This window comes from Hibiscus syriacus, unplaced genomic scaffold (assembly GCF_006381635.1).
Source record: "Hibiscus syriacus cultivar Baekdansim isolate YM2019G1 unplaced genomic scaffold, ASM638163v2 tig00112159_pilon, whole genome shotgun sequence".
Taxonomy (NCBI): Eukaryota; Viridiplantae; Streptophyta; class Magnoliopsida; order Malvales; family Malvaceae; genus Hibiscus; species Hibiscus syriacus.
The window spans coordinates 1,539,725-1,552,158 of NW_024063263.1; the positions used below are offsets into that span (position 1 = coordinate 1,539,725).

At 36.2% G+C, this 12,434-nt stretch overlaps 1 protein-coding gene across 1 annotated transcript; it reads right to left on the reverse strand.

Annotated features, from left to right (window-relative positions):
• Positions 1 to 7,329: 7,329 nt before the first annotated feature.
• Positions 7,330 to 9,238, reverse strand: LOC120175191 (vacuolar-sorting receptor 1-like). Its single transcript, XM_039181874.1, has 5 exons — positions 8,962 to 9,238; positions 8,027 to 8,793; positions 7,842 to 7,911; positions 7,686 to 7,769; positions 7,330 to 7,388 (listed from the first exon to the last, which is right to left on the reverse strand). Exons 1-5 carry the CDS (start codon positions 9,236 to 9,238, stop codon positions 7,330 to 7,332), a joined length of 1,257 nt encoding a protein of 418 aa, XP_039037805.1.
• Between the last annotated feature and the right edge of the window lie 3,196 nt (positions 9,239 to 12,434).

The following is a 12,434-nucleotide window of genomic DNA, read 5'->3' on the forward strand; positions in this document are numbered from 1 at the left end:
GTATTAAAATGGCTCCCTATGAAGCTCTTTACGGAAGGAAATGTCGTACGCCTTTGAACTGGTACGAGCTCAAAGATAAAGAAGTGCTTGGTCCTGAGTTGATTCAGGAAGTAGAAGAAAAGGTCCAAATAATTCAGAGTAATCTCAAAGCTGCAGCAGACAGACAGAAATCATATGCAGATCTAAAAAGGAAAGAAATTGAATTTCAAGTTGGAGATAAAGTGTTTTTAAAAGTGTCTCAATGGAAAAAGGTGTTGAGATTTGGTCGAAAAGGAAAATTGAGGCCTCGATTTATTGGACCATATGAGATTGTAAAGAGAGTAGGACCTGTAGCATATCAGCTAGCTTTACCACCTGAGATGGAAAAGATACATGATGTCTTTCACGTTTCAATGCTTCGAAGATATAGATCTGATCCCTCTCATATCGTGACACCAGAAGAGATTGAGGTTCGACCTGACTTGACGTATGAGGAAGAACCTGTTCATATATTAGCTTACGAGGTGAAGCAACTAAGGAATAAAATTATTCCTTTGGTCAAAGTGTTGTGGAGAAATCACAAAGTAGAAGAAGCAACGTGGGAGCGTGAAGAAGATATGCGAAATCAATACCCTCATTTGTTCGTGCAATGAAAATTCGAGGACGAATTTTCTTAAGGGGGAGAGATTTGTAACATCCTAAGTAACGGGTTAGTGACTAATTTGTAAAAATTCAGAATTTGGTAATTAAAGTAGAATAATTATATAGTTTAAAAATAATTGTTAGTAAATATGAAATGAATTTAAGGACAAAATGGTCATTTGCAAGGAAAAAATTAATTAAAAATTTTATGGGGTTATATTATAACCCACGTGGGGCTTGAGTAGGAAACAAGGTTCCAGACATTTCTCTTCTTCACTCTTCTCTTCTTCCAAACGTGAAGACCCAAGTTTAAGGTAAGAATCTGAACCTTGGTAGTTTCTTTGATTTTTAGCTTGGAAATTGAAGTTTGGATGTTATATAAGCTAAAGGAAAGCTTATATGGCATTAAGACAACAAGATAAGTGTTTTAGAGATAGATTTGGAAAAGGAGTTTTTAGATGAAATTTTGATATGGATGAGTTTTTAAAGTTTGAACAAGATTTTTGACTTGTCAATAAGTTAATTAAGAAGTATGAAGTGATAGAATTAAAATTAGAACAAGTTGGAATTTGAGTGAGATTCTTAAATTCTACATGGATGATTAGTTTTTTTAGTTTTAGAGGTATTGAATGGATAATAATTAGTTTAAGTAAGTGTATGAAAGCTAAGAGTATTAAAGGGAGTGAAATATGAATGTTTGAGCTGAAATGAGATGATTTTCGAGCTCAAAATAGGATTTCTGGGCTAGGGGAATCGGTACCCATTCAAGGGGAATCGATACCCCCTCAACGTATATGAATTTCCAGAATGCTAGAGGGGAATCGATACCCCCAGGGGGGGAACCGATTCCCCTATATAAAAAAAAGAGAAAGACTAAACTATTAATTCCTTAAATTGGTAGGCTATTAAAGATTAATTTCAAGACATAGACATCTGATAATCATCTTGAAAATTATGTTTATGTAGATACTGAGCCTACACGAGTTCGGGAACAATCTACAAGTAGGATCGATCGAGGAAAAGACAAAGAAATATAGGTGAGTGCATAAGCATAGCATAATTATAAAAATATACTCAATTCTAGACTTGTGATAAGTCTAGATTTTATATTTTGGTACATGATCATATTTTGTATTATGAGACATGACATGAATTCATATAACATGCATTATATGACATGAATATGCAGGAAAAGTTATGAGCTATGTGAAAAGGTAAGAATTTACATGTCTACGCGATATAGACTACGTGAAATGTAAAAGCCCATGTTATGTAGATGAGAACTATAGGTATAGTTGGCATGCCAAGGGTAGAGGGTCTACGCGGTCCTTCGGGACAATATTCTACGCGGTTCTTCGGGACAATATTCTACGCGGTCTTTCGGGATATATATATATTCTTTGGAACATGTGTGAAGTCTGGTGAGACACATATGTGATCCCTAGCATATGTATATGATTCTTAAGGAATTCTATGTGGTCCTTATGGACATTATTATATGGCACTACGGTGCAATTCTACTCGGCACTTCGGTGCATTTATACGAGCTGTGGTGACAGCATAGTGCACAACCTCACATTACTCAGATACCTTAGGTTCTCAATATAATATCATGGGCCAATAAACTTATTAATACAAATTTATGAATGTTAAAGTAATATGCTTACAGGTATGGATATTGATGATGTAGACTACATTGATTAAGTACATGCTTTCATCTCATTTCATATGATTATGACATTTTCATTACATTGCCTTGTTATTATTATTACATTGCCTCACTAAGTCAATGACTTAGCGTGTGAGTGTTTCACACGTAGGATCCAAGGAAGTAGACGAGACAGGTGAAGCAGCTTGACAGCATTACTCCTGCAACCACCAGATCAGAAGCAACTTAATCAGTAGGTCATTTTGTTATGTAAATGGCAGTTGGCATGTAATTAAAGGGTTAAGTTGTGTATGCTCTGAATATTTTGGTAAACTTATATTACAATATGTATATTATCGTATTTTCTTAATATAAGTTCAAATATTTTGCTATTATTGGTTAAGAGTTGTGTTTTAAAAGTCAATGTAATATCTCTGACTCATATCCGGGTCGGGTATGGGTTGGGGGTGTTACAAGAACGACGGGGATACATATCAACTAACCATGGTCACTTTGTTCCATGACATGATGCAAAAAGAAATAGAAGTATATATGGACGATATGATTTCCAAATCACAAACCAAATAAGAACATGTTGAAGTTCTGAGGAAGTTTTTTTTTTGAGATTAAGGAAATACCAATTGAAGCTCAACCCAACCAAGTGTACCTTTAAGGCCACTTCGGGGAAGTTGCTCAGGTTCGTAGTCAGTGAAAATGGGATAGAGATAGATTTTGATAAGATTATAGCAATCCGGAAGCTGTCACCGCCAATAACTCTAAAAAAAGTTTGAGGATTCCTAGGCAGACTGAATTATATTACCCGATTTACCTCTCAATTGATAGAAAAGTGTGATCCAACCTTTCACCTTTTGAAAAAGTAAGACCCATGAATTTGGGATAATAGATGTCAGGAAAGTTTTGATAAAGTCAAGAACTACTTATCAAACGCACCAGTTCTAGTACCCCAATTCTAGGAAAGCCATTGGATTTTGTAGCTAACGGTTTTAAAAAATTCAATGAGATGTGTATTGGTACAACACGATGAGACCTAAAATAAAGAGCGAGATATCTATTATCTCAATAAGAAGATCACTGATTGTGAAACTCGATATTCCCCGATCAAGAAGTTATGTTGCACCCTAGTATGGACTACTGATAACTCCTTAAAAAGGCTACTTTCAAGGCCTTTTTCACTTAAGTTATTGTTTATTTAAGGGCTCATTTAGGTCATTTTATATGCATGTAGATGTATATCATTGCATTTATGGTGGTTGTGTTATTTTATGTTGTTAAGGTGCTTTTGTGAGGATGAATGTATGATTTTTAGTGATGTGCAGGAAAACAGTAAGAAAAGGGGTGAGCTGGGAAGGAAAACTGTGGCATCACACGTTGCTGTAGCAGATAGAAATGTCTTGGCATTTCTAGCGTAGAAAAGGAAAAAAAAATTGTTATAAATTGACAACTGGTTAGGCACGTGTCTCATGGTTATAAATGCTTGTTGGGGACCATTGCCACCTGTGAGGATAGACATCATGCCTAAGGAGTGACTCTAGGGGTATGATGGGTATTTTGGAGTGCTAAATCCCATGAATACTCTTAGATATTTTTATTATTTAATACACCTCACATGAGAGAGGAGAGAGGTTACACACTTACAGGCGACAACTTGAATTTCTACATCTTCTCTACCGTTTTCTTCCCTTCATCTTCTTGGTGGTGTTCCTCCATTGGTGAAGCTCGAGGGAGCGGTGAGCTAGGCTTCTTAAAGGAGCTAGTGAGCTAAGGCGGTTCATGGTGCTGAGGAGAGCTCCGATAGCATGCGTCGAAGGCTTTTTCCTCCATCCATTTGTTGTTTTCTTTCATTTATTTTAGTTGGGTTGTTTGGAACGAATAATTTTCATGTTTTATTTCATAGAATATTCGATCCCCACCATGAACTAACCTTATTTGGTGGGGTTGATTTTATGGATGTTTGATTTTGTTTTAATGGTAGATTGAAGTTTATCTTTTGCATTTACTTGTTTTGCTTATGAAGGCTTCATCTTCTAAGTTTGTAGGAGGAATGAGAGTGTCCATTACTTATATGAAGGGTAGGTGTTCGAGAGAAACGTAGTCATTAATGCTTGGAGTATTCAAGAGAAACACAATTAAGATCCACATAAGCAATGGGGTGTAGTAGTTTACTTAAGCTTAAACCCAACATGATGGTATTGTATCCAAATCCCTTAGTGCTTGAGAGAGACTAATATAGGATTTCAACGACTAAAAGGGGTATTTTTTATCAATAGCGTAGGCTGCCATAGTTGAGACTGAGAGGAGATGTCGTGAAATTATATTATATTAGGTTCCTTTGACTAGAGATAGTGAGAGCACTTTCAGCAAACTCCGTAAAGCAAGTGAAGCTTGAATAGATTAAATCTGCTAGAGAGATAAGTTTTAGGATCCTTAAATCATTCCCCATCACTCATTCTTGAAGTAGTTTCCCTTGTGAGGATTGTCAAGTCATTTCATTTATTTGTTGTTTTTATCATTTTGTGTTGCCTTTGTACTGTTATTATGTTTACCTTATAATTTGCTCTGTTGCCACTACATTTACATCCATTTTGCCTCAACATTACCATTTTATTATGCATCATTCCATCCCCACCAATATTTATTGCCTTGACATCCATCATTAGTGCATACCATTACTAACTATACTTAGATAGAGTAGTGCTTTGCTTTGGTTAAACTTAGTAATTTCCACCAATCCCTATGGAGACGATACTCACTCATCACTTTATTACTTGTTTGATTTTGTATACTTGAACATATTTCATGTCCATATTTAGTACTCACAATACGTGAACAAGTTTTTGGCGTCTTTTCCGGGGACTGACAACGTGAAGTTAATTAGTCTTGCTAGAGCATTTTATTTTTGCTTCTTTATTTTTGTATAGTTTACTTGATATTTTTTATTTATTCCTTTTCAGGCTTATTTGGTGTATGCCTAAAAGACATTCTGACGAGCCATTGGAACCAATCGAACCTGAGATTGAGATACTTTTCAGGCAAAGGAAACATGATCAACGTGCTTGAGAAAATATGTATCAAATTGGGAACCAGGGCATTGGTCAAGATGACAGAATTCAGAATGTCGAGGCATTACAAAATGTTGGTCCTAATGATAGGCCTCGTGTTATTCTTGATCATTTAAATATGATGCTAGATGATCTGAATCATGGAATTGTGGTACCCGAAATTCAAGCTGCACATTTTGAACTTAAACCAGTCATGTTTAATATGTTGAATTCCATAGGGCAGTTTGGGGGTATGTCCACTGAATATGCCAGACAACATATTCGCAACTTTTTAGAGGTTTGTGATTCTTTCCGCCAAGAAGGAGTGCACGAGGATGTGCTAAAATTAAAGATGTTTCCATATTCTTTTTGTGACCGAGCAAGGGCTTGGTTGAATGGTGTTCCCCTGGTTCGATGAAATCATGGGTCGATCTTTGTAAGATTTTCTTATTGTGATATAACCCACCAAACATGAACACTCAGCTAAGGAATGACATAACATCCTTTCGCCAGGGCGATGACGAATCTATGTATGAGTGTTGGGATCATTACAAGAGTTTGCTTCGAAAGTGCTCAAATCATGGTTTTCACGATTGGACTCAAGTATTTATGTTTACAATGGAGTCAATGCACCCACGAGGATGATGCTTGATGTGTCGGCAAATGAGACATTGATGGATAAATCACATACTGAGACATTTGCTATTTTGGATAGAATTGCCAACAATGACTATCAATTTCTTTCCTCAATGTTTAGGAGTGGGAGGAAAGCACCTGGAACATTCGAGTTAGATACCAAGGACTCGATGTCCGCTCAACTCTTGGCTATTACTAATATGCTGAAAATTTACAAAGTTTCACTGAGGTAAAGAAAGTGAAAGCAACTAGCTTGGCATGTCTATTATGCCAAAGCAATCATCACGAGAGCGAATGCCCAACCAATCATGAGTCCATCAACTTTGTAGGTAATTTCAATAGAAATAATAACAATCCATATTCTAACACTTATAATGCATGATGGCGTCAGCACTCCAATTTATCATGGGGTAATCAAGGAGCTCATAATGCTAGTCAACCTACTCGTTAGCAGAATCATACTGAATCTCAAGGCTACCAAAACACTATGCCATGGCATAATGCTTACAAAGGATCTTCATCTTCAGCGATCATGAGTTCTTTGGAAGCTACAATTCAAGATTTCATATCTACAATGAAGACAATGTTGTAAGACTATTATACTCTAAATAAAAATCAAGGAGCTTTGCTTCATAGTCAAGGCGCCTTACTTCAAAGTCATAGCTCGTCTTTGAGAGTTTTGGAAGGTTAAGTTGGTCAGATTGTTGCAGTATTACAAGAGCGTCAGCAAGGACATTAGCCAAGTGACACTGAAGTCACTAAAACGCGTAGAAAAGAACAATACAATGTGTTGACTGTTAGGAGCGGAACGAAAATTAAACAACAATAAGAGGTTGGGGGACACAACATGATGATTTTACCCCATTGCCGAACAAGTTGAAGTTGAATTACATGATGATATCATTGCCGAGAAGGACAAGGAGGATGGTTCTACTAGTGAGCCTGTCGAAGCTCAAAATTCTGATACCAAGGTAAAAGTAATTCTGACTCGCGCAGTTAAGGAAGTTTTCCTGCAAAGACTAAAGAAGTATAATGATGAAATTCAGTTCAAGAAGTTTATGGATATTCTTGATCAACTCTATACCTTAAATTCAAGACCAACATATAGAAAAAAGATGTGGTTCTTCCACCAATACCTCCATGTCTAGATAATGAAATAGAGGATGTTGTTTTTGTAGATAAGAGCGCAAGCTTGATGTGAAAAATGGATACATACATACATAAAAGTATTTTATTTTTCATTAATAATTTAGATTAGAGAACCAACATAAAGTCCCACAGCCACCGGAGATAAGTATATATGTATAGCAACAGACATAATTAAACATAATGATAAAATGCAGCCTAGGTGGTGCCTCTGATGCTTTACTGTTCATCGCTGTGTCTTCCGCCATCTAACGCCATATCTCGGAATCCATCTGCCTCTGCATCAAATTCATCATTGTCAATAGAAAAAACAAATGATTCTAAACCCTTTAATTTACGGGGAAAATAAACAGGAACAATATCTAATATCTGAGCACATCAACCATCTTACCAGGATCATGCATTTGAAATCGGCATATACAGCGGCTCCAGCGACCGGCCAGTAGTTTTTATATCTGGTAAGACTGTTCATCATAATCGGATATACCCGGCAAAGGGCGTAGCACATGCTACCAATGCAAACCACAAGAAGAAAATGCTCGTAAATCCAGTGCATGCATGCAGTAGATGATTACCTTCTCTTAAACAAAACAATCGCTGCGCTGTCTCATGAAAACCTGCACAAATTTCCTTGAGAACAGATCCTTTCTCCAACTTCCCTGAATCCATCAGAAAAAGGTTACATTAGGTAATTCATGCAATTGTAACCGAAGGTAAATTCGTATTCGAACCTCTGTACTGTCTGTTGTTTATCAGAAGAGTTGGCAGTATAGTAATGTCTCCAAGGGACTCTTTGCCGATCTGAAACCGAAATTACAGCATAATTTAGAGGGTGGGGCTCTCAATGCCAAAATACAACAAAGATGGGACTTAGGCAATTCCATTTTAAGTTATAAAGTTTGAGAAGTAACATGACCCGTGCATCTCGTTCAGCTTCAAGAACAGGGTTCTCCACATTGGCCTCGGTGTCTCCAACACAGTTGTCGATTTTATCTAGTTCAGTACCTGCAAGAGATCGGATAACTTTATACGCACACTCTTTGGTATACTTCTTTTTCGACTGGCAACTGTTCGCAAACTCCGTGACGTAATCCCACCATAGCCATGGCTTTCCACTTTCATTAGCAACTTTGAAAAGGCAAGCTTGGATAAGATTCTGAACCACCACATCTTGACCATCGTATCCTTGGTCGAGACCGGGGACACAGTACCTCCCGTGATTGATACATTGTGACTTGCACCGGTTGCTCAAAGCAAAAGGTTCGGGGCAATACCAAGTAATATAGTGGGGGCTGAAACGAATGAACCCTTTCCGCTCGAGTATTCGAGCAGCTCCTTTGAAGTTCTTGATGAATTCGTGCTGGCTTTCACACTTTGGACCGCACTCATAGTCGCTATTCGTCCAAAACTCGTACTCAACTCGCTCGTTAGGATGTAGGAGGGACTCCCTCCAGTCAAGATGTATGTCAACGTCCCCATTACTAATGGCCTCCTTGATGCGGTCGCCTAGTGATTTACTAATGAAGGCTGCTGGAATGACGATATCCTGCTCGGATTCTCCATAAGCTTGTCCATCTTCGGAGGTAGCCATGGTAATCAAGGGCTCGTTTATGTCATCGGCGATAAGAATAGCAACTGCTCCGGCATGCCGACCATACCATGCCTTCGAGGTGAGGAAGCTCTCTGCCATAACAGCAACATTATGATACTAAGCAGGAACAGATTAAGCAAGTTGAAATCAATGTAAACTTCCTTCAACTAATGTCATTATCCTCTTCAACCTATAGACCATTTCGGATTCAGCTTTTTCAAGTTCTTCGTCCATGTGATTTTGAGTTAAAAAAAATATACCTCCTCGATCAACAAGGAGAACCATGGGAAGTCCATGATGCCTTGATTCGAATGAGATGTGGAATCCGCTTTTGTCTGGTTTAGAATAAACAGCCGTGCCATTCAAGGTTCCGGCATGCCGATGAACACCGGAATTTCCGGTCGGGGAATCAAAATCTCCATTGATTGGCCAGAAAGAAGTCACTTTCAAGCAGTTGTTTTTCACCACAGAGCTGCACAAACAAGTACCCCATAACAAAATGTATATGCTAGTTAACAATCCAAACTTTTCTCTCATCTTTGATTAACCCAAAGTGAAAAGAAAAATGATGAAAATTGCTCAATCTTGCACTCAATATATTAACATCAAAATTACTTTGCTGAAGCAATTCCCAATGCATTTGTTTTGGAACTTGGCAAGTATTAAAATGTATCACTATCAAACATTATGTCATTGAAATATTTTATACTCTAGAAAATGTATAATTATAAACATATATTTATGAAATAACATGCACTAATCAAGTTTAATTCCATGTCTTGTCAACAACTCCGTCTTAATTCATTCACTTTGATTTTGTTACAATTTTGTTTTATATATAGTAATTAAGAAAACATAGGCTTTGCAGTCTGGACGCATTCTAATTATGTTTGTCCCGAGATTATTACATCTGTTGTATCTAATGATTTTTCTTCTGATAATACAATGTCCTAAAGCACTCTTTTTCCCTTATAGATCTTAGAATACATTTTTAACAAGACTCGTTTTCTTGAGAAAAAAAAGTAATCAAAATCATTCATAAACATATCGTAGCTCAAACTATTAAAGTTGACATGATGTGAAAAAATATGTAAAGTTTGATTGAATAATTATTTTTGCTCATGGTTTTTTTAAACACTATGATCCCATAGTTTCATTTGGGGGATAAAATATCACCAGTTGAATGAAAACGTTAGTTGACAAACGATCAATATTTATTGTTGATGTGACAAGTCATATGTATCCAAAACAATGATATTATTCTTTATTTTTTAAGGTGAAAAATAATCCGCATTTGAAAAAAAAATTATATCCAAAGATCGCAAAGCGAGCACGAGAGATTTTGCAAAAATCCATTAAAGGTGCAAAAAAATTAAAAAATAATAATAATTTTTATTTTTTATAAAGAATAAAAAATAATTTTATAGTTATTTCATAACTTGTGGTTTTTTTAGTTTTTTTTATTAATTATTTTCTAATTAATAGTTTTTTTAACATAAATAAAAATAATTATAGTTTTCTCTTCTCTATTCCTATATATCTGCATTCATTTGGTTTATCTTTATGAAATAAGATACATACATTCATAAAAGTCTTTTAATTTTATGAAACTAAAAGTTGTTTATCTTACAAATATTGGAAATATAAAACCTTACTTCTCAAAGGATTTATAAAATGGAAAACCCTACTTCTCCCCTACGGGACTATGTTAATCCATCGCTGACTATTCCTGCATCACTGGCATCTCTCCCGCTCGGCGGTAGTTTTGCTGGGAATATTCATGAGATTAAAGTGTCGACAACTCCGTCTCTGGAGAGACCGGGTTCACCCTTTCCGGACGAGGACCAATGCGCCACTAAGAAAGTGAGGAATGAAGAGAAGTTTATTGATCGTATGAAGGAAGACCATAATAGAATGGAGATGCAGCCGAATGAGAAAATCATTGGAGAGGATGTTATGCAATAGGCGAAGCAATCCTATGCCAGTGCATTCATTAGCCAATCGATATAGACAGTAGACGTTGTTTCGCTCCAGGCTATGGACAACGTGGTGGTTCTTGATGGTGAATGTATTGTGGACAACAATGGTCCATATCCTGTGATCCAATTTGCGGATCAAGTCCATGATAGGATCGATTATAGCATGCGACGTTTGGTGATAGTTCGGCTTGTAACACCCCAACCCGTATCTGACCCGAATACGAGTCCGAGATGTCACATTGACTTTTAAAAACGATATTCTTACAAAATATCAAAACATTGAACTTATATTAAGAAAATACGATAATATAATGTTGAATCATGATTGTTATAACCAATTTAAGAAAATATATGTTTTATGAACAGTAAAATACGGTATGAACTGTACTGTGAACAGTGCCGTGAACAGTACTGTAACACCCCTAACCCGTATCCAACCCGGATACGAGTCCGAAGTGTCACATTGACTTTTCAAACATTTATTCGTATAAAATAGTGATTAATTTTAAAAACTTTTGTAACATTTAACTTATTCAAAACATTTACAAAACTATTCAGAGCTTATACAATATATTCTTTTGATTACATGCCAACTAGAACTTTATATACAAAAATATATATTATTCACCTCTCTTCTGATCTGACATTCGGTAAGGAGACCTGACCTGTCTTGTTCCTCTTTACTTCTCTTTTCGCTTTCCAAACCTACGTGTGAAACAATCACACGCTAAGTCGATGACTTAGTGAGGCATATAAAACATATAATATTTCATATAACATAAAGCATACATGAACATATATCATCATTAAGAAACACATATAACATCATATGGTTCATGTAACACATTTCAAACCACTTACTTTTGATAACCATTTATAAACCCATAGTATACATATCACATTCAGTATGTTTGTTTAATCTCTTTATTAGCCCATGTACACTAGTGAGAACTTAAGGTATGTGAGTACATTGAGGTTGTGCACACATATGCTGTCACCACAGCTCATATAAATGTCCCGATGGACCTATCCAGAGGTCATAAAGATCTTCGGTAACTGTCTATAGGTTCCGATGAACCTAGGTAAACTGTCCATATGTTCCTTAGAACATAAGTATACTGTCCATATGTCTCGAAAGACATAGGTAATTCTGTCCATATGTTCTGTAGAACATAGGTATACTGTCCATATGTCTCGAAAAACATAGGTAATTCTGTCCATATGTTCCGTAGAACATAGGTATATTGTCCATATGTCTCGAAAAACATAGGTAATTCTGTCCATATGTTATGTAGAACATAGGTATACCCTCGACTCTTGGCATGCCAACTATACCCCTAGCTCTCATATCACATAACATGGGCATTATCATTTATAACATTTCATATCACTTGTTATTTCTCTTCTGTCACATACCACATGTATGTGTAACCATATATCTCATATCATATCACATGTATCACAAGTGCATGTATTCACGTAGATCATTTCATATGACTTATTAACAAGTACTCAATTAATGTTCCTATATGGTTCCATCTTTATCATATCACCTATGAACTATTCTTATATTACCCTATATCAACCATACTTTGTTTATCTCACTTTTCATATCATTCATTTATCACATATATGCCACTTTGCTTATAACACTTCTCTGGTTTTCATATGACATGTAAATCATTGTCATCTCTTGTTCTCATATAATTTCATATAGTCACTTATCACTTATCACATAGTTTACATCCTATGAT